The 23,286-nt window shown below is 39.1% G+C and overlaps 1 protein-coding gene across 5 annotated transcripts in view; it reads left to right on the top strand.

Annotated features, from left to right (window-relative positions):
- The window catches only part of LOC136880983 (zinc finger protein 501), a 59,739-nt gene that overhangs the window by 12,555 nt on the left and 23,898 nt on the right, over nucleotides 1-23,286 (top strand). For 4 of the 5 annotated variants that reach the window (XM_067153556.2, XM_067153552.2, XM_067153553.2 and 1 more), the window contains exons 3-4: nucleotides 6,206-6,301; nucleotides 13,656-13,736. In XM_067153556.2, the coding sequence (XP_067009657.1) occupies nucleotides 6,206-6,301; nucleotides 13,656-13,736 (177 nt within the window). The remainder of the gene's footprint in view (nucleotides 1-6,205; nucleotides 6,302-13,655; nucleotides 13,737-23,286) is intronic. The other variant, XM_067153555.2, reaches the window with a different exon arrangement.

Genomic DNA, 23,286 nt, shown 5'->3' with positions numbered 1-23,286 from the left:
TTCCGCTGTTGTTTAAAGTCATAGGTGGATTTCCGTTCTGAATACAGGTTGGACAATGATTGCATGCCAGGATTGTGTATTGTGCAAAATTTTTGGTCATACTGTATAAGGATCCAGATTTCTTGCTCATAGTGTGGTTCTCCGATGAAAGTCACATTCACTTGGACAGTTTCATCAATCGTCAAAGCAACTCACAGTTTAGAGAGTTCAGATGTTAAAGGAGAATACCCTTCCAGAACTGTGTGTGCATTACGTGAGAATATCATCTCATTTTTCAGGAATCTACAGTAAGTTACTGTATGTTCCAGGCTAGCCAGGCTGAGTGGCTCAGACAGTTAAGGCGCTGGCCTTCTAACCCCAACTTGGCAGGTTCGATCCTGGCTCAGTCCGGTGGTATTTGAAGGTGCTCAAATACGACAGCCCTGTGTCGGTAGATTTACTGGCACGTAAAAGAACTCCTGCGGGACTAAATTCCGGCACCTCAGCGTCTCCGAAGACCTTAAAAAGTAGTTAGTGGGACGTAAAGCAAATAACATTATTATTATTATTATTATTATTATTATTATTATTATTATTATTATTATTATTATTATTATGTTCCAGGCTATGTTTCAAAATCTGCATGACCATTATGAACAACACTGCGTACAGCGTAATGGCGCACATTTTGAATATTTACATTATCGTCCTGTTAATTAATGAATAACAGCTCCAGTACTGTATATTTTGGCACATACAGGGTCTCTTATAAATCCAGACCGAGCGCACGGAGTTTGTACTTTTCGCTGCAGCAGCTGCCAAAGCCCAACTTACGTCGCGCGCGGCCACCCTGCTTTAAGCATGTATACAATCTTACATGAAATCTTACCTTATAAAAGATGCTGGAAGTGTCATCCTTCATAATGAGGGACTTCATAAACACCATTAGGATTTTCTGCACACCAATAGCGAGAGTTATGACTGTTCACACAACCATTAAGATGAAACCAGGCCTCGTCCGAAAAGAACACAAGCTGTGGGTCGAATAAACGATCATTCAATGATGCAAGATACCACTCACAATCTCTCACCCTTGTGGTTGTATCAGCAGATTTTAAACAATGGGCCCATGTAAACTGTACGGTTTGATGTGTAACAGCTCTATGGACAGAAGAAACCAAAACCCCCTACTTGTTGTGCTAATTTTGTGAGTGATTTATTTGATGACCATTCAAGATCCGCACCAATGTCACCTAGCTTTTCGTCTGTTAAAACTGTTCGTGTATGCACATGTTTCAAATTTATTTACAATTATGTGAATCTGTGCTCATAAAGGAAATTGCTGAACAAATGCATTGCGTCCCCGTCGAGCTGACTTGTACTTTTACATACGAAAATATGGTGTTGCAATCATAACTGTCTCACCATGTTAAAAGCTGAGATTTACACTGGCTATTGATGCTAGGTCGAACACCTACATGCTCATTGCAAGGTTAAGAACTATGTGCACGCCTCCAGCACACTTGCTTAGGTCTCGGAGAGTAGAAACTCCGCTGGACAGTCTGGTTTTGTAAGAGAGACCCTGTACTGTATATCCATTTCCTCTTGCACCTGGGCACATTATTTCTGCTTCATCAGGGGCACATATATCGGCACTTATTTACTGGTCTTTAGTTTTAATGTGGGAAGTTGAGGATAAGATGACAGCTTGATATACACAGGAATATATCCAATGACCGAGATTATAGTCTCCTTTGAAAACAGCCAACACATTAAAAGAGAAAAGACCATGATATAAAAGTTTAAACAACTCGTGAATGTTTTAAGATGTATTTGATCCATCTCCATGGTTTTTGCTTGAAATTCTTAAAAAAAAAAAAAAAAAAAAAAAATATTTGATTTATCAAGAACTGAGCAAGATGATATTGTATTAACTAGTAGCTAAGATACCTGGGGGATTTTCACTCATACAGACCACTATGATCTGCAGTGAACTAAGTATCACTAGGCCTAGTACAGCTCCTTGGCTGAATGGTCAGCATGGTGCTCTTCGGTTCATAGGGCCCCGGGTTTGATTCGCGGCAGGGTCAGAGAATTTATTCTTAAATAGTTAATTCCCTTGGCTCGGGGACTGGATGTTTGTTCTGTCCCCAACATCTCTGCAACTCACACACAACACTATCCTCCACCACAATAACATGCCGTTTCCTATTCGTGCCGATGCTGCCCACACTTGTTGGAGGGTCTGTCTTCCAAGGGCAGCACCAGGCTAGAAATAGCTGCACAAAATTAAAAGTAGGCTGAGAGTAGAGAAAGTTAAGTCCGTGTACAGACTTTTAAGGGTACAAAATTTCCAGGACAAGGAAGAGAGACGCGAATACATGGATATGATTTGTGAGAAGTTCTAAACAATAGATAGTCAGTAGGTCCAGCATGTAGGAAGAAAACAGGTGGCATATAGTGATGCTGTAGTGGAAATGGATGATCCACGATTCCCTTTTCTTGCAGGCGATTTATATGTATGCTGGTGGTTTTACGTCGCACCGACACAGATAGGTCTAATGGCAACGATGGGATAGGAAAGGCCTAGGAGTTGGAAGGAAGCGGCCGTGGCCTTAAGTAAGGTACAACCTCAGCATTTGCCTGGTGCGAAAATGGGAAACCATGGAAAACCATCTTCAGGGCTGCAGACAGTGGGATTTGAACCCACTATCTCCCGGATGTAAGCTCACAGCTGTGCGCTCCTAACTGCACGGCCAACTTGCCCGGTGCAGGCGATTTATTAACCATGTGTTCAACACATGCATATAAGAATGTCCATTCATGTACCCTTAAAAAATTAGTCTGAACAAATGTCATGATGTCAGCCTGGCCCATGAGGTGGATTCCTTTCCAATAACTGCACATATTGAGCATTTTCCTTAGCCCATAAAACCACATTCCTCCTGTAAACTACAATATATGACACATACATCAGAAAATAACACTTGTATGAGATTACAGCATTTGAAAATTGTTCCAAAACAGCATGGCAGGCTGCAGCTCACTGCTCCAACATGATTTGGCCCATGTCTTTTCATTTGCAATTGCTTTTTGTTGTGGTCTTGCATTGTTGAATGCGATATTTAAAGTTCATCTGCTCATTTACGAATTGATTTAGTTGGGGATTGCTCCATTGACTGAGTGACAGTGGCACACATTTCCTCTCGTATCTTCTTATATCCACTACACGACCTGTCTTTGCCACTGCCTGAAGTGAATGCACGTTTCTCCCAGTCATGCAGGGTTGCTTTACTTAGTGGATCTTTGCTGAAATAATCTTAAAACACATTCATTATCTGTGTTATTGTTTGCCCTGTGTGAGATCATTCATGAATCCACACATACGCCACTGTTTCTCAACAGTGTAATTGTGTCCACTCACATCAATCATGGCTTTACAGCTAAAATGCTGACGGTGCTCATTGAACTTCAAAGCAAGGATACCAATATCGCAATGGAAATAACACTTGACAATTCTGTTTCCTGCCCTGCCTACAATCTACAGTCTAAACTGAAAACATCTCTCTCTGCAATACCAAGGGGTATTGGACACACTACTATATGTATAAATGACTTATTTTTGTAGTTGGAATTCATAAATTTGAGACACTTTTGATTTTTGACCAAAATCTAGTTTGGGAAATCTCTTACTCTATCTAAAAAGGAGTAACATCTCCGATCACCACCAAAGAGGTCTGAACTTCTGTATATAGGCTATCATTAATAATCTTGTAATGAAATGTGCATGTCCCAAATCCCATACATGTAGAAACAAGTTCACTTTTTACATTTTTCTGTTTCTACTTGTTGTCATTAGTGCTTTGTATAGTAAATACCGTAACTAGCATGCTGTTTGACATAATAAAAAATTTTTGGTGATTGCATTTATAATAATATGGTACCCATTATTTTTTTCTGTACATACTAGGCTGGTAACATGATATGCATGCCCTTGGACAACCACTCAAATTGAATAGCTACTGTACTAGCTAGCTACTACTAGCCTGAATAGCTACAAGTTCAAAAGTTAGTCATTAAAATGTTCTTTGTTACTGATAAACAGTTGAAATTGAATAATAGTTTCATACATTAGTAATTGCACTTTCAAAACTAACCACAAAGTGTAAACCAAAACCTGAATGGAGGTGGTAGATGAAATATACTCCAGATATAATATATATTTTAGCTGGCCCTGCAGTGCAGTGAGTTGTGTTCCTAGCTAGATTGGGGATTTTTACCAAAAGTAATGGCAGAGAATATTCACTGCGCTCACCAAGCAGCACATCATAGTCTGCAGGCCTTTGAGCTGAGCAGCGGTCACTTGGTAGGCCGAGGTCCATCAGGGCTGTGTGTCACGGGATAGTTTTGTATATATATTTTAACGCACTTGCAGAATCATCTTTTGCGAATAGAGAATCAAACTCATTGCTGTCATTGTAAGTCCAATTCCTGTTCATACTGGTAGATCCCTTTATTACTGAATTTTTCTCAATCATAAAATTACTAAAAGTGGTGATGAAATGGGCAGATTATTCTGTTGTTGATATATGAAAGGTTAAGGAAATATAACTGATTTTCTTGCTCAAGTTGCACACAGACCATGTTAAATTATGTTGCAAAAATACACTGGCAGAAAAAAGTATCCAAACACAAAGAAATAAGGCATGTAGAATGCGAAAATTTCGGCAATATATTTGTTGAGGTAACATATTTAATTAATTAAAGGTACAAGACTACAGGTTAATATCCACACAAGAAAAGCCATCGCAAATATGTCATGCTGGTCCATTAATAACCGGTGTAATCGCCTGACTGTTGAATGCAGGCTTGTGAACGTGCATGCATTGTGTCATACAGGTGCCAGATGTCAGCTTGTGGGATGGAGTTCCATGCCTGTTGCACTTGGTCGGTCAGTACAGGGACGGTTAGTGCCGGTTGTGAGTGACGCTGGAGTTTTTGTCCAATGATATCCCATACATGATCGATTGGGGACAGATCAGGGGATTGAGCAGACCAAGACAACATGTCGACACTCTGTAGAGCACGTTAGGTTACAACAGCGGCATGGGCGCGTGCATTATCCTGTTGGAAAACACCCCCCGGGAATGTTGTCTCCATGAATGGCAACACAACAGGTCGAATCATCACACGGATGTACACATCTGCAGTCAGGATGCATGGGATAACCGTGACAGTGCACCTGCTGTCATAGGAAATTGCTGCCCAGACCAGAACTCCCAATGTAGGTCCAGTTTGTCGACGCCACAGACTAGTTGAATACAGGCGCTCACATGGCCTCCTCCTAACCAACACACAGCCATGAACTCCATCCTCCAATGCGCTCTTGCTTGACACTGATGTCACAGACAGCGGTGGTTTGGGGTAAGTGTAATGAATGTCACAGGGCATGTGGCTCGGAGCTGTCCTTCAAGTAACCGATTTCGAACAGTACGTTGTATCACTGTGGTGCCAACTGCCGCTCGAATTGCTGCTACAGGCGCAGTCCACTGTGTCACAGCCATACGCCAAATACGGCGATTCTCCTCCTCGGTGGTGCTACGCGGATGTCCAGAGCCCATTCTTTTTGCGAACGTACCTTTTCGTGACCACTGCTGCCAGCACACATGCACAATGGAGACTTTCCTGCCAAGTCATTCTGCAATAGTGCAGAAGGAAAATCCACCTTTATTTAGCCCTATTATATGGCCTCATTCAACCACAGTGAGTTGATACTGGCCTCTTTGTCGTTGTAAAGGCATTCTTGACCCACTCACATTCACTCTGTCCAATTTCACAGGTAACTAACGCTCTCGCACAGTATAGCCCGTATTTAAAGCAAACCTGATGTGAAACATCATGGGGCCACTACTAGTGCCACGCTATTGCGATTTGGGGGAAATTTAAATCATCATCATCTTTCAGATTTATTAACACGCCTATCAACGTGCGGTATTCTAGCACAACCCCATCTTGGTGATTGGATATTTTTTTCTGCCAGGGAACTTACAATGTATTGAGTTTCCCACTTTGTTGTGAAGTTGTGTGTTTTGTTTACAGTGAAATTTCATTAGTAAACCTGTCTATCTCTTTTTTCAGTTCCTTATAGTACGTTCATATTACAGTATAATCATTGAAATATTTTCCTGAATGTTCATCTTCTAATATTAATTTTGTATCATTCAAGATGGAATCAAGGGATGGAAAGGAAACACCTGATCCAGTGACCATACCAATTTGTGTTCTGAAGACAGAGGACACTACAGATGACGAGTCTGAGCAGGTGAATACATGCTTGTTGTTCACATTTTGAATTGCAAAGGAAAAGTAATTTTTGGTTTCATAATTTTAGTATTTATTTAACAGTAGTCCAGAATCTGAAAACTCTTAAGCCTATCCGTATCTTTAATTGCAGATACCTACTAACACAGTTCAGATCCCATCGGATCCAGTCCCAAGTCAGAGAATTAGTATAAAAGCAGAACCTAATAATTCAGATGATGAACTTGACCAGGTGGGATACTGTTTAATTTACATACATACATACATACATACATACATACATACATACATACATACATACATACATACATACATACATACATACATACATACATACATACACACATCATCATTACGCAATCCTCTGTTTGCAACTATACTGAAATTCAAGTCAAGAGCTTAGGAAAAGTATCCTTCCGCATGTGAGCACGTCCCCTGTTCCCCCTTCCTGTCTCGTCTACGTTCTCCATCTCCGCCACAACCAGCTTATCATTAACGCCGTGCGTCCATCTGACTGAAATAGTGAAGCATCAAACGAAATCACTTCCTTTCACATAGCTGTACTTTGATTACTTACTATACCTATTTATTCCTTTATTGACCATGTAAAACCTACAGATTACTGACGAATTCCGAGGCAAGGGAAGCAAGGTTTATTTTTATTTCATAATGCTATTTGTGTGAGGCACATGGGGACTTACGACATAAGTATATGATTCCGCTCTCGTACAACGACTGTCAGTGGCAGTTTCTCACAGTTAATAAAGTGAAAAACCCACCCGTGAGTGGGATTGCAAAATACAATGCTTCCAGGAATGTTATAAATATTGTAGTCTCGTCATTCGGAAGGTAGGGGACTCAAGCGTCACAGCATCACACACGTCTTGCTCACAGCTGGCAGCAATTATGAATACTCAACATGCTGTTGCAGCCAGTATTGCCAACAGTTTTCTTGGATTCATCTTGAACGTCGCACATATCATGCGAACTTATCAGCAGTGAAATGAACTCGAACATACTTACTAAGTACACAGTGCAATAAGATATCAATATCATATTAAATAATTAATATTTTGCTACATACACCACTGAGAACAATAACTATTCATAGCCATCTATGTATGAAATATAAGAGTTGGTAAAGAACCCGAATAACATACAACCTGTGATATATTTTCCATATTTATACAGGGCAAAAATTTTAATTCATCAAGTCAGTTCACCAGAATATCTAACCAAACTGAAGAAAGCTCCTGACTTCAGAAACAAGTAACAAACCTAGGGAACTATTTGGCGCTGCGGAAGCCTTTTCACCGACCAGAAGTCTGACTAACATCAAAGGGAACGCTAAGGTCTTGAGTTGACTCTCAGTATAGTGCTGTGGCCTCGTTTAGTTCTATATCTCTTATCTTTAAATCATCAGAAACTGAGTCTAACCATCGTCATCTTGGTCTTCCTCTTCTTCTCTTACCCTCCTTAACAGTCCATTATTCTTTTAAGTTACCCATCCTCCTCCATTCACTTCACATGACACCTCCACCCAAGCCAGTTTATGCGCACAGCTTCATCCATCGAGTTCATTCCTAACTTAGCCTTTATCTGCTCATTCCAAGTACCCTCCTGCTATTGTTCTCACCTGTTTGTACAAGCAATCATTCTCGCTACTTTCATATCTAATACTTCTAACTTGTGAATAAGATATCCTGAGTCCACCCAGCTTTCGCTCCCGTAAAGCAAAGTGAGTCTGAAAACAGACCTATGTAAAGATAGTTTCGTCCGGGAGTTGACTTCCTTCTTACAGAATACTGTTGATTGCAACTGCGAGCTCACTGCATTAGCTTGTTTAATTTAGTTAAACAAAAACATTTTTTGGTATAGTCGTTTATTGAATGTCTTCTTACTTAATAAGTAGCTGTGCAGTTTGGGTCACGTAGTTATCAGCTTGCATTCGGCAGATGTGGGTTCGAACCCCACTGTTAGCAGCCCTGAAGATGGTTTTCTGTGGTTTCCTATTTTTACACCAGGAAAATGCTGGGGCTATACCTTAATTAAGGCCATGGTCATTTCCTACCCACTTTTAAGCCTTTCCTATCCCTATCCCATCATCGCCATGTGTCGGTGCGACGTAAAGCCAGTTGTAAAATGTTTTCTTTTTCTGGTATTTTCTAATTTTATTGATCCTGCATTACATTCAAAGATTGAAAAACCCCATGAAAACCTCACAATCATAGATTTTTAATATCTCCCTCATCATTTCCCATTTCCAATCTTCTTGGGTCAGGTTGTGAATCAAGGACCTCCTCCGTTGTCCATCTCTCCATCACTCCGTCCCTTTTTCCAGTATTTCTTCAACTTTACTTCTCTCTTCTCTATACCAGGTGTATGCATAAGTTTTTGCTGGTTTTTGTGGTAAAGAAAACACGTAATTTTCAAGGGAATTAATTTTTTGTTTGTTCAAAATATTGGCCATTGGCTTCTACACACTCCGCCCATTTTTCAGGTAAGTTATGAATACCATGCCAGAAAAACTCTCTCTGTGAGTCTACGTTTTTGATCTTATCTCTTCATGTCTTTCCAATTACAGTGTGGTGCAAACCTTAGGGGCAAGATAGATAAAGCAACATAACATATCAACTATTCGGTCAAAATTAATGAAAATGCGCTAATATGTTGCCAGAGGTCTCCCACACGAAAAACTGCTTGTCTTTTGCAGCAAACCATTCGTCGAGCCATTTTCCAACTTTCTCGAAATTGCTGAAATGCTGCTCTCTGAGCACCTGGCGTGAAGTCAGTGCGACTATAGCGCCAAATGGTTCTGGCCCCACAAAATGAGGCTGTTGGAGGAATGGCACAAGACAGTGCGAGTCAATCAGCGAGCTGTTATGGTGCTCTGTGGTGGTGTTAGTCATTATAACATGTCCCAGAGACAACATTTCGATGACTTCATATGGGGAAGAATCATCGGGAAACTGGAAGAAGGACGAAGTGTGAAGAGTGTAACCCAGGAGTTTGCTATTGTTCACAGCATTGTTTTATGGTGCATTGAGAGCATTCCAAACCACAGGCACTGCTGCCTGGAGAGGAGGGGGTCGACCACGGTCAACTACAGCAGCAGATGACTGCTACATTGTGCAGCAGACAAGAAGAGACTCACATCAATCAGCAGATGCCATTGCAACCGCATTTAACAGGCCACCCCAATCTCACTCTCCACAGTGGCATGGCGACTGAATGGGGGTGGCCTGTTTGGCCGATGACCATTACGTTGTGTTTCATTGACACCCACACATCGGCGGCAACGTTTGTGTTTGTCTGGACCAACGAGGAGTTGGTAAGAGCAGATTCAGTTTGAGTAGTGATTCTAGACGACATACCCGCATCTGGCGAGAGGTGAGAACAGGTAATGCACCCAGGAACATGATCATTTTGGTGGTCCAAGTGTGATGGTGTGCAGGGGGGGCATAAAGTTTGCGTGGACGTACTGACCTCCAAATCTCTGAACGAGGTACACTCACCAATCAATGTTATTGTGGCAGTGTACTCCTTCCCCGCATGCGTCTTTCCAGGGGTGCATTTGGCCCTGACTTCATTTTTATGGATGACAGTGCACGACCACATCAAACGGCGCAGGTGAAGGAGCTCTTCGAATGAGAGGCGAATGGACTGGCCTGCCTATTCTGCCGACTTAAATCCCATCGATCACCTGTGGGACATATTGGGCAGACGTATTGCAGCACATCCACATGCACCAACGACCAACCAGCAGTTGTCATCCACTCTGGTGGAGGAATGGAACGCCCTACCACAAGAACTCCTTACCAATCTTGGCCAGCATGGGAACACGTTGCAAAGCATGCATTGCTGTTCGTGGTGATCGCAAGCCCTTTTAAGAATCATGTCCCTTCTTTTGTGATGTGCAGGGGACCATCATGAGTTGCAGTGCTTGACGTGTAAATTATTGTCTCTGTATAAAAGTGTCATTTCTGTTCGTCTCATTGCATATTTCTTTCAGTTGCTTACCATACTGTAGCAGATCTTCCTATGTACAGTTCAAGTTTTATCAAGCTATGTTATTTGACAGTAACACAACATACAAAAGTTGCTTTCATTCTTAAGTTTTGCAGAGCAGTGTATATTCCTATAAGGAATTTCATCTCAGCTGCTTGGATTCTTCTTTCATCATGTTTTGTTGTAGTCCATGTGCCCACTGCATAGGCTTATATAACAAGTAAAATTTGTATTATTTTAAAACTAGATGTTAATGTTATGATCAGATCAAAAATTAGATGTATGGCTTTTCAGGCGTTTGCTCTATTAACCAGCGTTTCGTCTTAGGTCTGACACTAGACTCATCAGAGCGGGATGCCGGGTTGAGTAGCTCAGACATTTGAGGCGCTGGCCTTCTGACCGCAACTTGGCAGGTTCGATCCTGGTTCAGTCCGGTGATATTTAAAGGTGCTGAAATACGTCAGCCGCGTATCGGTAGATTTACTAGCACGTAAAAGAACTCCTGCAGGACCCAATTCCAGCACCTTTGTGTCTATGAAAATCATAACGTAGTTAGTGGGACATACAACAAATAACATTATTATTATTATTATTATTATTATTATTATTATTATTATTATTATTATTATTATTATTATTATTATTATTATTCATTCAGCTTCGCTAATCAGCCAACTAGGGACCACAATAAGCCTCACTTTACATTCTGGCATTTGTTCATTTTTTGCTTGATCCAGATCATCTTCATTTAGCTCACTGCATTTAGCACAACGTTCTTCTGTCCATTTCGCACCAGTTGCCCGTTTTTTATCCCGGAAAGTCCCAAAAGTCTTGATGGCTGCTCTGAAAAGATTTCAGTCTTGTGCATTTTCTGCTTGTATGCCCATTTCTTTTTTCTTGACATTAACGTACCATGGCATTGCCATGTTTGTTTTTGAGTCAAATATACTGAAGATACGTTTCGTCCATCGAGAGTCGATCATCCGTCGTATATGACCGAAGAAACGAACTCTGCCTTTACGCATTCTGTCTGTGATCTTCTGTATCCTGGAGTATACTTCTTGCCTGGAATTTCTAATGTACTGTAGATGCCATTTTTATTTTTTTAAATTATTATTATTGTTAAGAGTAATCCAGATAATTAGAGGATTGTCTATCTTGGACTGCACATACAAGATTTTTCCAAGATCTTATATGAAAGGATTCAAGATCAACTGGAAAAACAGTTAGGAGAATACCAAGGAGGCTTTAGACCCTGGAGAAGTTGTACTAAACAGATCATCACTCCAAAATTAATAATGGCATATCCACCTACTCACCTCAGCTACTAACGAAATATTGTGGACCGGTCGAAACTGGCTATAGGCAGCCAGAAACTGAATCTGGGTCTCTTACACTAATGACTAAAAGTATAAAAGGCTGAACCCAAAGCAGAGATCAGGTTAAGATAAATAGGATTTATTATCATAAGGTTGCCCGAACAAATTAATAAAAGATCAGCACAAAATAAACAAACAGGAGACATATGGTAAACAGTTACTCGTGTACATAGTCTTTGACGTAGGCTATTCTAAAATACATATGAGTCCTTCGCCTCTTTAATAACCATCTTATAAAATTCTTGCATTTATCTTATTCAACAGAGGCATAGGGAAGAGCAGTACCAATTGGTTCAGTTAATACCAGACAGTGGTACATAATGTTTGTTGCAAAACATTTCTTTCATAAGAATGAAGCATCAATTAGAGATAATATAGCGGCTTCTAAAGAAGAAAGAAATATTGTCGCTGTTCCAGATAAGATCCCGAAATAGGTAAATAAAATGGCTGAGCAAGGCAGAAACATCAATACGATAATCACATAATAATAATAATAATAATAATAATAATAATAATAATAATAATAATAATAATAAAGCTAAAGGAAAACATTCATAAGGCACCGAAAAATTACACCGATCTGACAATCACACAATGCACATGCACATATACACATAGAGACTAAATGTGCAAAGTAGAATAAAATGTAGTATCAAGGCATGTTACGATAATGACCGTAACAGCATGATAAAAGTCAGTTGATGGCTTATGAGCCCGATCTGAGAGTACAGATCAGATTATCTGGGTGGCCGCTACATAGGCAAGGCAGGCCCAGTCACCACAATAACCAAACAACACATAGGCTAATGAAACATATTCACATCGCATGAAATGGCGAACATGAATCATACAGCATTAGCGTTTCAAACATATTACACAACATGGGCTCAAGCTAGATGTCGCAGTCGAAGAGGATGTGAACAGATCTTGAATGTAAAAGAATCCACAAACAACCACATTGCGCATACACACCTGTCAAAAAGGATCACTGTTACCCTACGTAGGAACCAATATATATCAAGTAAAGAAAAAGAGAAGACAAGAGACAAAAAGAGAAAACAATTATAAACATGCAAATATAAGACATTATTCACTGTCAAAAGGATGTGCATACATGATTTAGTCCTTTTGCCCTGTTCTCTTAATTGGCTGGTGATGACACTATAAATGTGTTGAAACCGGTCCGAAAGTTAATATGTTGTAACTTAATATTGGTAAATCTTAATAACAGTGTATTGAATAGGTGGAACCTCTATATTTCCTTCTTAGTATTGTGATGTCCAAACCATCTCAATTTATTCTTTTCCAGCCTATCGCTCAGTTTTTCTACCCCTATTTCTTTTTTAACCTCACCATTTCTTACTCTCTCTCTCTCTCTCTCTGTCTTCCCTACCATACTCCTCAAGAACTTCATCTCACTGGCCTGAATTTTACTCTCATCCTTTGCTGTCATTATCCAAGTCTTAAGTGTTCGCCACCAGGTTCCGTACATTCTGGTAAGGAACCTTTTTTTTTTTTTTTTTTTTCTTCCTTGTTTTCTTTTCGTAATACGAGAATTTTGAGGATCTTCTTCTTCTTCTCTCACCCTTATACAGGGAGCTCCTGTGTTGGTCAGTGCATCTTTGACCTCCATCCCCTTCTGCTGATCTTATCCAACCTTGCATCTTGCATTATTTCACTTCCCAAATATTTTGAAGTATTCAACAACCTCAAGGTTTTGTCCCCTCATACTAATAATCCTTTTTCTTCTTTTTCTCCTCTTGTCATCACTACTTTTTTGTTCTTCCCCACACTGATATTTCTCAGTATTGTCATTTAAACCCTCTAGTTGGATTAGCGCTTCTGTATTGTTGGCTCCCCTGATCGTTATGTTGTTTGCAGTCAGCAATATTTTCAAATTCTTTATATGTCCTCTAGTTATCCTCCTAAAATTTATTGTGCTGTTGAAACTCTTTATTTATGTTGTAGATGGCATGGTCTGATGGCAAGGCTCCCTATCTAGAACCTTCACAATTTGAAGAAAATGCAATGGCAGAACGTATCCAACAGGTAAGCTTAGTTCTGTATCTACTCCAATGTGATAACCACCCCCAACATTTTCTTTTTGCAATACCAAAATTTTTAGGACCTTCTTCTTCTTCTCTCACCCTTATACAGGGAGCTTCTGTGTTGGGCAGTGGATAATTTACCTCCATCCTCTTGTCTCACCTCGCTGGAAACACAAGAGATGGGCGCTGTTTCTGCGGTACTCCCTAGCTCTTTGTCCTGATCCACTTTGACGCTTCATATAGGATATTATTGTGGTGGGCTCACCACACCCAAAGGTATTTTGTACCCAACTGCCTGGTTTCAACAAAGCCACCTCTGACCCAGAGAACAGATGCTTTTTGCGGCTGCTCCTAACCTGGAGAACTGATGCTGCCGGCAGAAGTTCAGTGACATTTCCTCCACTGGGGGACGAGCACCATTGTTCTCCCTAGGACCCTCTTAATGGGCGCACGGCCCTGCCTTTTTTGCAGACCACCCAGCTGACATAACCTAGACATATGCTAGTTACATAATATTAATACATGCAGTAGAAGTCCATTATAGTGAGAATTCATAAGGGCACAAAATTTACTCGCTATAGCGAATTGTCGTTATATCCGATTTTTTCATGAAAGTCGGGAAAAACATCATACACATTAAAATCGGTATGAAACGGCAATCATTTGTTCAAAAGTTGCGTTTTCGCATATGATTTCCACACTACAACTTATTTGTTTGAAATCTGATTTCATTCTGAAAAAATTATAGTATCACTCCAGAGGCTTCTGTCGCAAAGTTTTAGTTTTCTTCTTCAAACGGCGTCACCTAACCTAACCGTATATGTATCATGAAAATATTTTTCAGGCGCATGAAAAGAAATGATATTCTCCTCACTAAAAATTTACGTGAGAATAGCCTTTCCGAAATTTAACTAGACGTGAAAAAATATGAACTATCCTCAGAAATCAGTGACGTACTCTTGCCATATCTTGATGTGTATCACATTCTTACTTGATTTCAGTGTCCGACTCGTTGGCTGAATGGTCAGAGTACTGGCCTTCGGTTCAGAGGTTCCCGAGTTTGATTCCTGGCCGGGTCAGGGATTTTAACCTTAATTGGTTAATTCCAGTGGTTCTGGGTCTGGGTGTTTGTGCTGTCCCCAACATCCCTGCAACTCACACACCACACATGACACTATCCTCCAACACAATAACACACAGTTACCTACAAATGGCAGATGCCACCCACCCTCATTGGAGAGTCAGCCTTACAAGGGCTGCACCCAGCTAGAAATAGCCACACGAAATTATTATTACGTGATTTCAGTATATAACATTAAAATTCAGGGATCGTTTACTTCAGCTTTTATTTCCAATGAGTTAACAACTGCTATTGGTCATGTTATTTACGCATTTATTACGAACACGTGTTATCCTCTTTAATTTCAAATTTTCTTTTGAGAACAGTAGTCGACGGGTATTACTAATCAACTCTAACATTGCCACAGTTAGAAATAGGAAAGGACTTCCACCTATCAATACTTATTTATTGCACTTATTATGCTACAGTACTGGTTTCGACCCCCTACATAGGGTCATCTTCAGCTGAACAATACATTCACATATAGATCTTGAAGCTATGATTAAGATTACATTGTCTGGGGAATGCCATATGATATGTGAATGTAATATTCAGCTGAAGATGACCCTACGTAGGGGATCGAAACCGGTACTGTAGCATAATAAGTGCAATAAATAAGTATTGATAGGTGGAGGTCCTTTCCTATTTCTAATTCTGTAGTTCGTCAATACGGATATGAAGATCATAGATTACGATATCCAACATCGCCTTCGAATGTCGACCAGAGAGCTCGCAAATGCACATAGCGAGAAAACTATACCGTACCGAAGATGATCGATCGAATTTTGTGGCAAACGTTTCAGTTTTCTTATTCAAACAAAGTCATCTAACTTAACCGTACTATATGTATGATGAAAACATACTTCAAGCGCCAGTAGAGAAATGATAACCTTCTCGCCAGAAATTTACTTGATAATAGCCTTTCCAAAATTTAACCAGACGCGAGAAAATATAAACTATTCTCTGAAGTCAATGATGCACTCTACCATATCTTCAGGTGTATCCCATTCTTACTTAATTGCAGTATTTAGCATTAAAATTAAGCGATCTTTAATTCAGCCTTTACCTTTTGTAACCGTGATACTGATTACGTAAATAAAATAACGAAAGGTTCATGATAATTTTATGATAAATTTTATGAATTTAAAAACACAGTAAAAACATTAGAACAAACACAAGGTTCATAGACTCGAAGTAGCATAATATGTTAACAACAGGGTGGGAAACGTGACAACTACAAAGGGGTGTGGGAAGCGGCATGGAAACCCTACGAGGTAGATGGAATGTATCTGTTGTGGAAAAGAATTGGTCGATGGTAATCGCCCTTAACAATTTATTGAAAGAAACACATAAATTAATCAAAGGACGAACCAAACATTATCAACAAGGAATGAAAAAAATTCATTTACAAGACAAAAGTTTTAACTGCATCTGCAGATGTGCGCTACATACAAAGAAAACTTTCAATTTACGCTTTTAAAAAGACAGGAAAAAAGGAAGATGTAAAATCTTAACAAACAGAAAAAAGGAAGATACAAAATCTTAACACATAGTCACCAGAATCTAGTGTCCCTACCTAAAACACTTCCAGTAAAGAACATCGATTATCGGTGTGTGTTAAGCGAAACTGAACTACGCGAGGCAAACCCAAGGGAAATTTAAATTACATGCTACTGTAGTTAAAAGGTTTCTAAAAGAAAGGAAAAGGGAATTGCCTCAAAAAAAAAAAAAAAACAATGATACTACTTTAGCACAAAAGCGAAGTCATTATAACAGTTTTAGTGGTGAATGTGAATTCCGAGGGTAAACTCCTGCGCACTAAGGAAAAATTACATTTAAATTAAGTCAATGGCCAGAAAACAAGAAGAAATAGTGCTTACCCTGAGGCCGGCATCCCATAACGGGACTGATGCAGGAGCTCAACTGCTCACTAGGCTGGTCCAGAGCAAAAGATGCAGAGGCAAGCTTTGCTCCTATGAAGGAGTGGAAGAGATCGAGAAGCAGAAAATTATGCAAGCATAAGGTAACCAATCAGGCCACAGGATTTTATCCTCGACTTTCATATTTACCAATAATAATTACGCTTATTTTGACCTATCACAGATCTCTTCCTTTCCACTGCCCAGTGTTTGAGATTCTTAAAACCATGTTAAAAATTAAATAATTGAAAAGGAGGTTCAACCTATTCAATACTTAAAAGAAGGAAATGCAGTAATCACATTCCTATTTAAATGGGACCGGTTTCGACCTTAGTCCAGGTCATCATCAGCCGTAAAAAGATGTACAATGTTTATGAATATTGGAGGTCAGTTTCACACTTTGATAGGCACAAAGACACGACACCACATTCTGTATGCACAAAATCACAACACTATCAATTAATATACGAAGTTTAAAAATAACTAGAAGTCGCAGACGAATAGATTTGTAGTAGAAAGCCGCCAGCTCCTGGTGATCAGCGCGGCACATTCAAGGTCATGCGCTGCGGTCGAACGCCAAAGTAGAGTGGAGACTGTTTTTGAAGGTCTAGAATTTGTCACGGTTGCGGGAAGTTAAGTACAATGAAGTTTTTATCTTTAAATTCTTAAAACCAGACGTGAGAAAATATATACTATTCTCTGAAGTCAATGTTGCACTCTACCATATCTTCAGGTGTATCCCATTCTTACTTAATTGCAGTATTTTGCATTAAAATTAAACAATCATTTATTCAGCCCTTATTTTTAACGAGTTAACAATTGCTATCAGAAAACTTATTAACGCATTTATTACGAAAACATGTTCTCTTTCATTTCAAATTTTCTTTACGCAACAGCAGTTGATAGGTATTACTAATCGACTCTGACATCACCTTCAAATGTCGACGAGAGAGCTCGCTAGTGGAAATAGCGAGGAAACCATACTGAAGATGATCGATCGCATGCTACATAATTGCTGGGGTGCGTAAATATCGGTAACGGAAAATCACGTGCGCTTAATCGCTCGTAACAACGGAGGCGTCAGTAATAGAGCTCTTGCTGTAACCAAAGGATAATACACAGTTTAATATAGGAATGTGAAGGGACAGGCAAAAACTGTCATTATAACGGATTCTTGTTATATTACATGTTACAAATCTCATGTTATGGTCCGTATTGAAATGTACTTAAAGTCAAATAATAATACTAGATTATAAAATTCCACCTATTCAATACAGAAGAGGTTTTTATTTAAATTTAAGAAATAGTTCTTAACATATTAGATATAGGGACATGTTTCACCCATAATGAGGGCATCATCAGCCTAAGTGCTTCAAGAAGTTTGTTGTCCTATCTTTTCATATAAGATTAACAACTTCAACAGACAAACAACTTGGATTTTACCTCATCTTTAACCAAATTAACATCACAACTGTTGAAGGGACATAACACCATAAGCTCTACTGAACCTCGCACATTTTCCTTTCGACTTTTAATACAAGAAGCTACAACCACGTCTACCAGCTAATTATAAAAATGCCAGGCTGAGTGGCTCAGACGGTTAAGGCGCTGGCCTTCTAACCCCAACTTGGCAGGTTCGATCCTGGCTCAGTCCGGTGGTATTTGATGGTGCTCAAATACGACAGCTTCTTGTCGGTAGATTTACTGGCATTTAAAAGAACTCCTGCTGGACTAAATTCCGGCACCTCGGTGTCTCCGAAGACCGTAAAAGTAGTTAGTGGGACGTAAAGCAAATAACATTATTATTACTGTTATTAATTATAAAAATAGCTACATTTCTGACGAGTACTTGTCCTCACTCCTAAGTGCTTCAAGAAGTTTCTCATCTTATCTTTTCATATAAAAATAACAGCCAAACAACTTTGGATTTTAATTTAACTGCCACTAAGGGTGACTTTTATCCTAAATATTAAGCTATTATAAGCTCCTTATGCCATCTCCAGAATAAGGCACCATATTTACCAGTTTTCATTTCATCGTAGCAATTTAGTATTCTTTTTGAACTTTTAACTAACTACTTGTTACCACATTTAAAAAACAAGACATTTGTAAAGATCTACAATAAGGATTGATTATAAGACTTTGTCATAAGAGTACTATAACTACTATATTCTACTTGCTAGTCATTTTATACACATTTGTACCTAAAACAGTATCCTCTTATTTATATTTTAGACTTTCGTTATAAAGTACGTATAAGAAAGATCAGGATCCTGATCTATATTTCTTTCATGTATTGAGATTTTTAGGCTGATCATGCCCTCATTATGGGTGAAAATGTTCCTATATCTAATATGTTAAGAACTATTTCTTAAATTTAAATTAAAAACTCCTATGTATTGAATAGGTGGAATTTTATAATCTAGTATTATTATTTGACTTCTTGTTATATGCTGTCCCGTGGTGTAGGGGTAGCGTGCTTGCCTCTTACCCAGAAGCCCCGAGTTCGATTCCCGGCCAGGTCAGGGATTTTTACCTGAACCTGAGGGCTGGTTCGAGGTCCACTCAGCCTACGTGATTAGAATTGAGGAGCTATCTGGCGGTGAGATAGCGGCCCCGGTCTAGAAAGCCAAGAATTACGACCGAGGGGATTTGTCGTGTTGACCACATGACACCTCGTAATCTGCAGGCCTTCGGGCTGAGCAGCGGTCGCTTGGTAGGCCAAGGTCCTTCAAGGGCTCTAGTGCCATGGGGTTTTATATGCCGTACTCGCTATAGCGGACTTCTATTGTATTTGAGTTGTTGAGTGCTCCAAATTACAATGTAAATACTGTAAATGTTTATTTAACCATCTTCAATATTGCCAGCAAAGTTTCATCAATTACATCGGAGTTTAAATATTTAGCTTCACTATCGTGTAGTGTCTTGCGCGAGCGGTGTGTGTATTAATGTGGAATCGCCTTTGAGCACTCAATTCTGCATGACGTTACAAACCTGTATGGCACTCCACAGCAAGCAAGTGATAAGCCCCGGAGTTACATGATTATGAGCGAGCAGTAGAACACTAGTTCAGAATACTCTTTATGTCTTGTTCGTGATAATAACACTAAAATAGTTCAATTTTGCAGTTAATGTTTACCTGTCTGATATTTTTATAATGTCCTGAGGGGGATAAATTGAGATTTTATTTTATTCATTTTTTAAGTAGAATTCCCCACCTGGATACTCATTCCTGCCACCTGGCTGATGAAATTTTTTTGGGAGATCGCTGAGCACCCAACTAAAAGAGCTCCTCCCGAAGCTTTTGGCCCCTTTGGAGAGTCGGGTTATTTATCGCTGCCTACCATTCATAGTTGAGTTGCTGACTGTACGGTCTACTCCATTCCGTAGCAGGTAACACTAGTATTTACTTGAGGTAAATTGAGAGGGCCTTGAAGTTCATGATGGCATTCTTAAGACTAGTTATGATGATGTACATGAAATCTCTACTCTGTCTAAATGTATTGTAAAAGTTGACGTACCTTCAAGCCGGTAACCTATGGATGTGAGCTTGTATTTTTTTCTTATTGTAGTCGACTGTTTCTTCATAAACTTATTTTTTTCCCTCATTGATCTCTTCTGGCTGTTTTTCATTGGGCCAATATCTTGTTGTGGGATCAGTGACAAAAACCTTCAGAACAAGATGCCATCAAATGAATATAAATATGCCTGTTATTGCCTCACTGGTTTTATACCTGATTAAATTCACGTAGAGATGACATACAATTAATGCTGCTGGATATTAATGGGGTAAAAAGTAAACTCGTGTCTGATTCTGAGGTGGTGCAGGTCTTTTTAGGCATACCTCTAATGGAGGTGAGTTGCATGTACCATTTTAACCGCATATCATCTCCTGCCATTCTTAAATCTCGGACAGTACCAGGAATCAATCCAGGCCCCAAGGATGACAGCTAATAGCGCTAACCGTTACACTATAGTGGCGGACATTAATTCAGTGGTTCACTTGGTGACCATGATTAAGGGGGATACTGAGTTACAAATTTTCTGTACTTTCCAACCGATTAGCTTGTTTTTTTCCAAATATTGACTGAGTTGTAAAAGGATGACATAGTACTAAATTTTGTTTCAATTAGTTCCAGATTTATGGAGATTTATAAAAATTAAAGTTGTAAAAATCAGGGAAATTCAAAATGTTCCATGCACACTAATTTTTTAAGTATCACTTTGAAACTTGTTTTTTTAACACATTGGACATTTATAAACAATCTGTACTATTTTCAATTTAATTGCTTGATATTAAAGAATTAAAATATATTACCGTATTTACGCGAGTAATCCCCGCATATTTTTTAAAAAAATTTTGAGGCATGAAATTTGGGTGCGGGTTTTATTTGCGTCAAGGTTGCCAACACACTCCTGGCTCACCTAGTTTTCGATGCTGAGTGTACAGTTATGCTTTGTGCAACTGTAGATGGAAGAAAACTGTCCCCATATGTCATATTTAAACGGAAAACAATTCAGACTTTTAATTCTAAACTGAGTTTACTTTTTTTTTAATAGTACCGTATTTTACAGAGTAATTTAAATTCAAAATTTCTCCGCGTCACAATAGAATGTGTCCTGCGCAATGTGCAGGGGTAGCTTTCTGCACTTTCACTCACTTCGGTGTTTCTATAGTGTGTTTCATAGTTGAAAATAGAGTGAAATCGTAATTCTTTTGTATTCAGCGTTTTAAGGAACGCCACAATATCATATAGCAGGCAGTACGCAGAAAAGCAGAATCCGCAAAAACTGGCGAGGGTTGACATTTCTGAATTACAAGATGGCTGTTAATTCGAAATCACGTAATTGGAAGTCCGATTTCTGATTACAAAGACTTCGAATTAACGAGGTTTTACTGTATCGCAAAACTAACATCAGATTTTGCCGGTGTGTCTATTTCAAGTGTTTACATTGCACGAAAAGAATTATCCACCACTGGTCGTGTTAGTATCCAGTAAAAAGAGACCATGTGTGAGAAGTGTTTTAGGCCCATATTCACCAACGTCAGTTACTTTTGCTGTTATATTAGATTTTCAAAACTCGGATAATGTCATTATGTCGGATAACGCTCACTTCCGTATTCTCCACAGAATTTATTATCTCGGTTTACCAAAACTAAGTTTTCGTTTCAATCTGAGTTTGAACCGCAAATATTTCATATAACGCACGCCCGCACGGAAAACAAATGACTACGTGCTGCCGCTGCTATCAAAATGTAAACCAAGTTTATGATTCCATTCGGGGTTTACAAATAATTTGCATAAATTATGTCGGCTATTGAGCAGAAGCGAAGAAGAAGCCTAACATGACTTTCCGAGAGAGTGATTGTTATTAAATCTGGTGGCAGAAAGCATTAACAAAGATAATAAGAAATAAATTATGGCCTAGCCATTGTATATTTCACTCAAATTATAAGGCAGTAGTTCTTCATTCTTTATTTAAAAGTCACCCAGTCGCATACTGTACAAGATATAATCGAGACTTCATTTTAGGCTTATCTGTGTTGGGAATTCCAGCTTATGTTCGATCATACTGACAGTGTCAAAGCATTAGATAACCTAAAATGTGTCTGGTCGTCGTAGTCCTCAAAATATGCCGCACGTACTTTCATCCATCTAAGACATTTGTTAATTGCATAATCTTGATCATATTACTTGTCGCTGTGATTTTCTCTAGCAATTAGACATTCCAGCCATCTATGAGTAGCCATCTTGGATTTCCCATTTTACTAGCCAACCAATCTCCGGTAAAATTTTAAACCGAGATAATACTCGTTATCCGAGATAATGTTGTTGGTTAATACAAACTTAACTGTTATCTTGGATTACGTAGCATTAAACTAAGATAAAAGCCAACTCCACAAACTTGTAATTTAGGAGAGGATTCTAGTGATGCAAGAGACAACGAATCTTCCCATCTACAGGGAATGGAGCCTATTGCAAGTTCAGATTAATGAAATACCTGTCACGCAAGTAAGCCTACTTGCTCATTTTCATGGAAAATATATTTCATAGCAGTGATATTTGCGTAAAGACCACGTGGACCTCGCGAAGTGATACGAAATATTTGTTTATGCCTATGTTACTCTTTCAATGGAAGGAATTTTAGTACATTTCACTTTTTTCAAAATGAGCCTTCTTAAAATGAGGGTGCGGGCATTATTCGATGGCGGGGATTATTCGGGTAAATACGGTATTATGCTTGTCCATTTTTATTGTCCTTTTTTTTTTTCACATTTATTGCCAATAAATCTGAAATTTATAACTCTGTCACAACATACATAGTACAATTTATATATAACTAGTAGATTAACCTGCATGCAAATTTTCATGCTGTACATGGAGCATCCGGAATGGTGAAAAATGTAGTTTGGAGAAAAAGCCATTTTTATGTAAAAACATTAGCTAGAAGGGGACTGTATGCCTCAAAACTTCCCAGAAGCATACATTTCCCCTTCCTGGTCCCTTTTC

This window comes from Anabrus simplex, chromosome 9, assembly GCF_040414725.1.
Source record: "Anabrus simplex isolate iqAnaSimp1 chromosome 9, ASM4041472v1, whole genome shotgun sequence".
NCBI lineage: Eukaryota > Metazoa > Arthropoda > Insecta > Orthoptera > Tettigoniidae > Anabrus > Anabrus simplex.
Note: the sequence above shows the minus strand (reverse complement) of the source record. Positions and strands in the feature narration are given on the sequence as shown.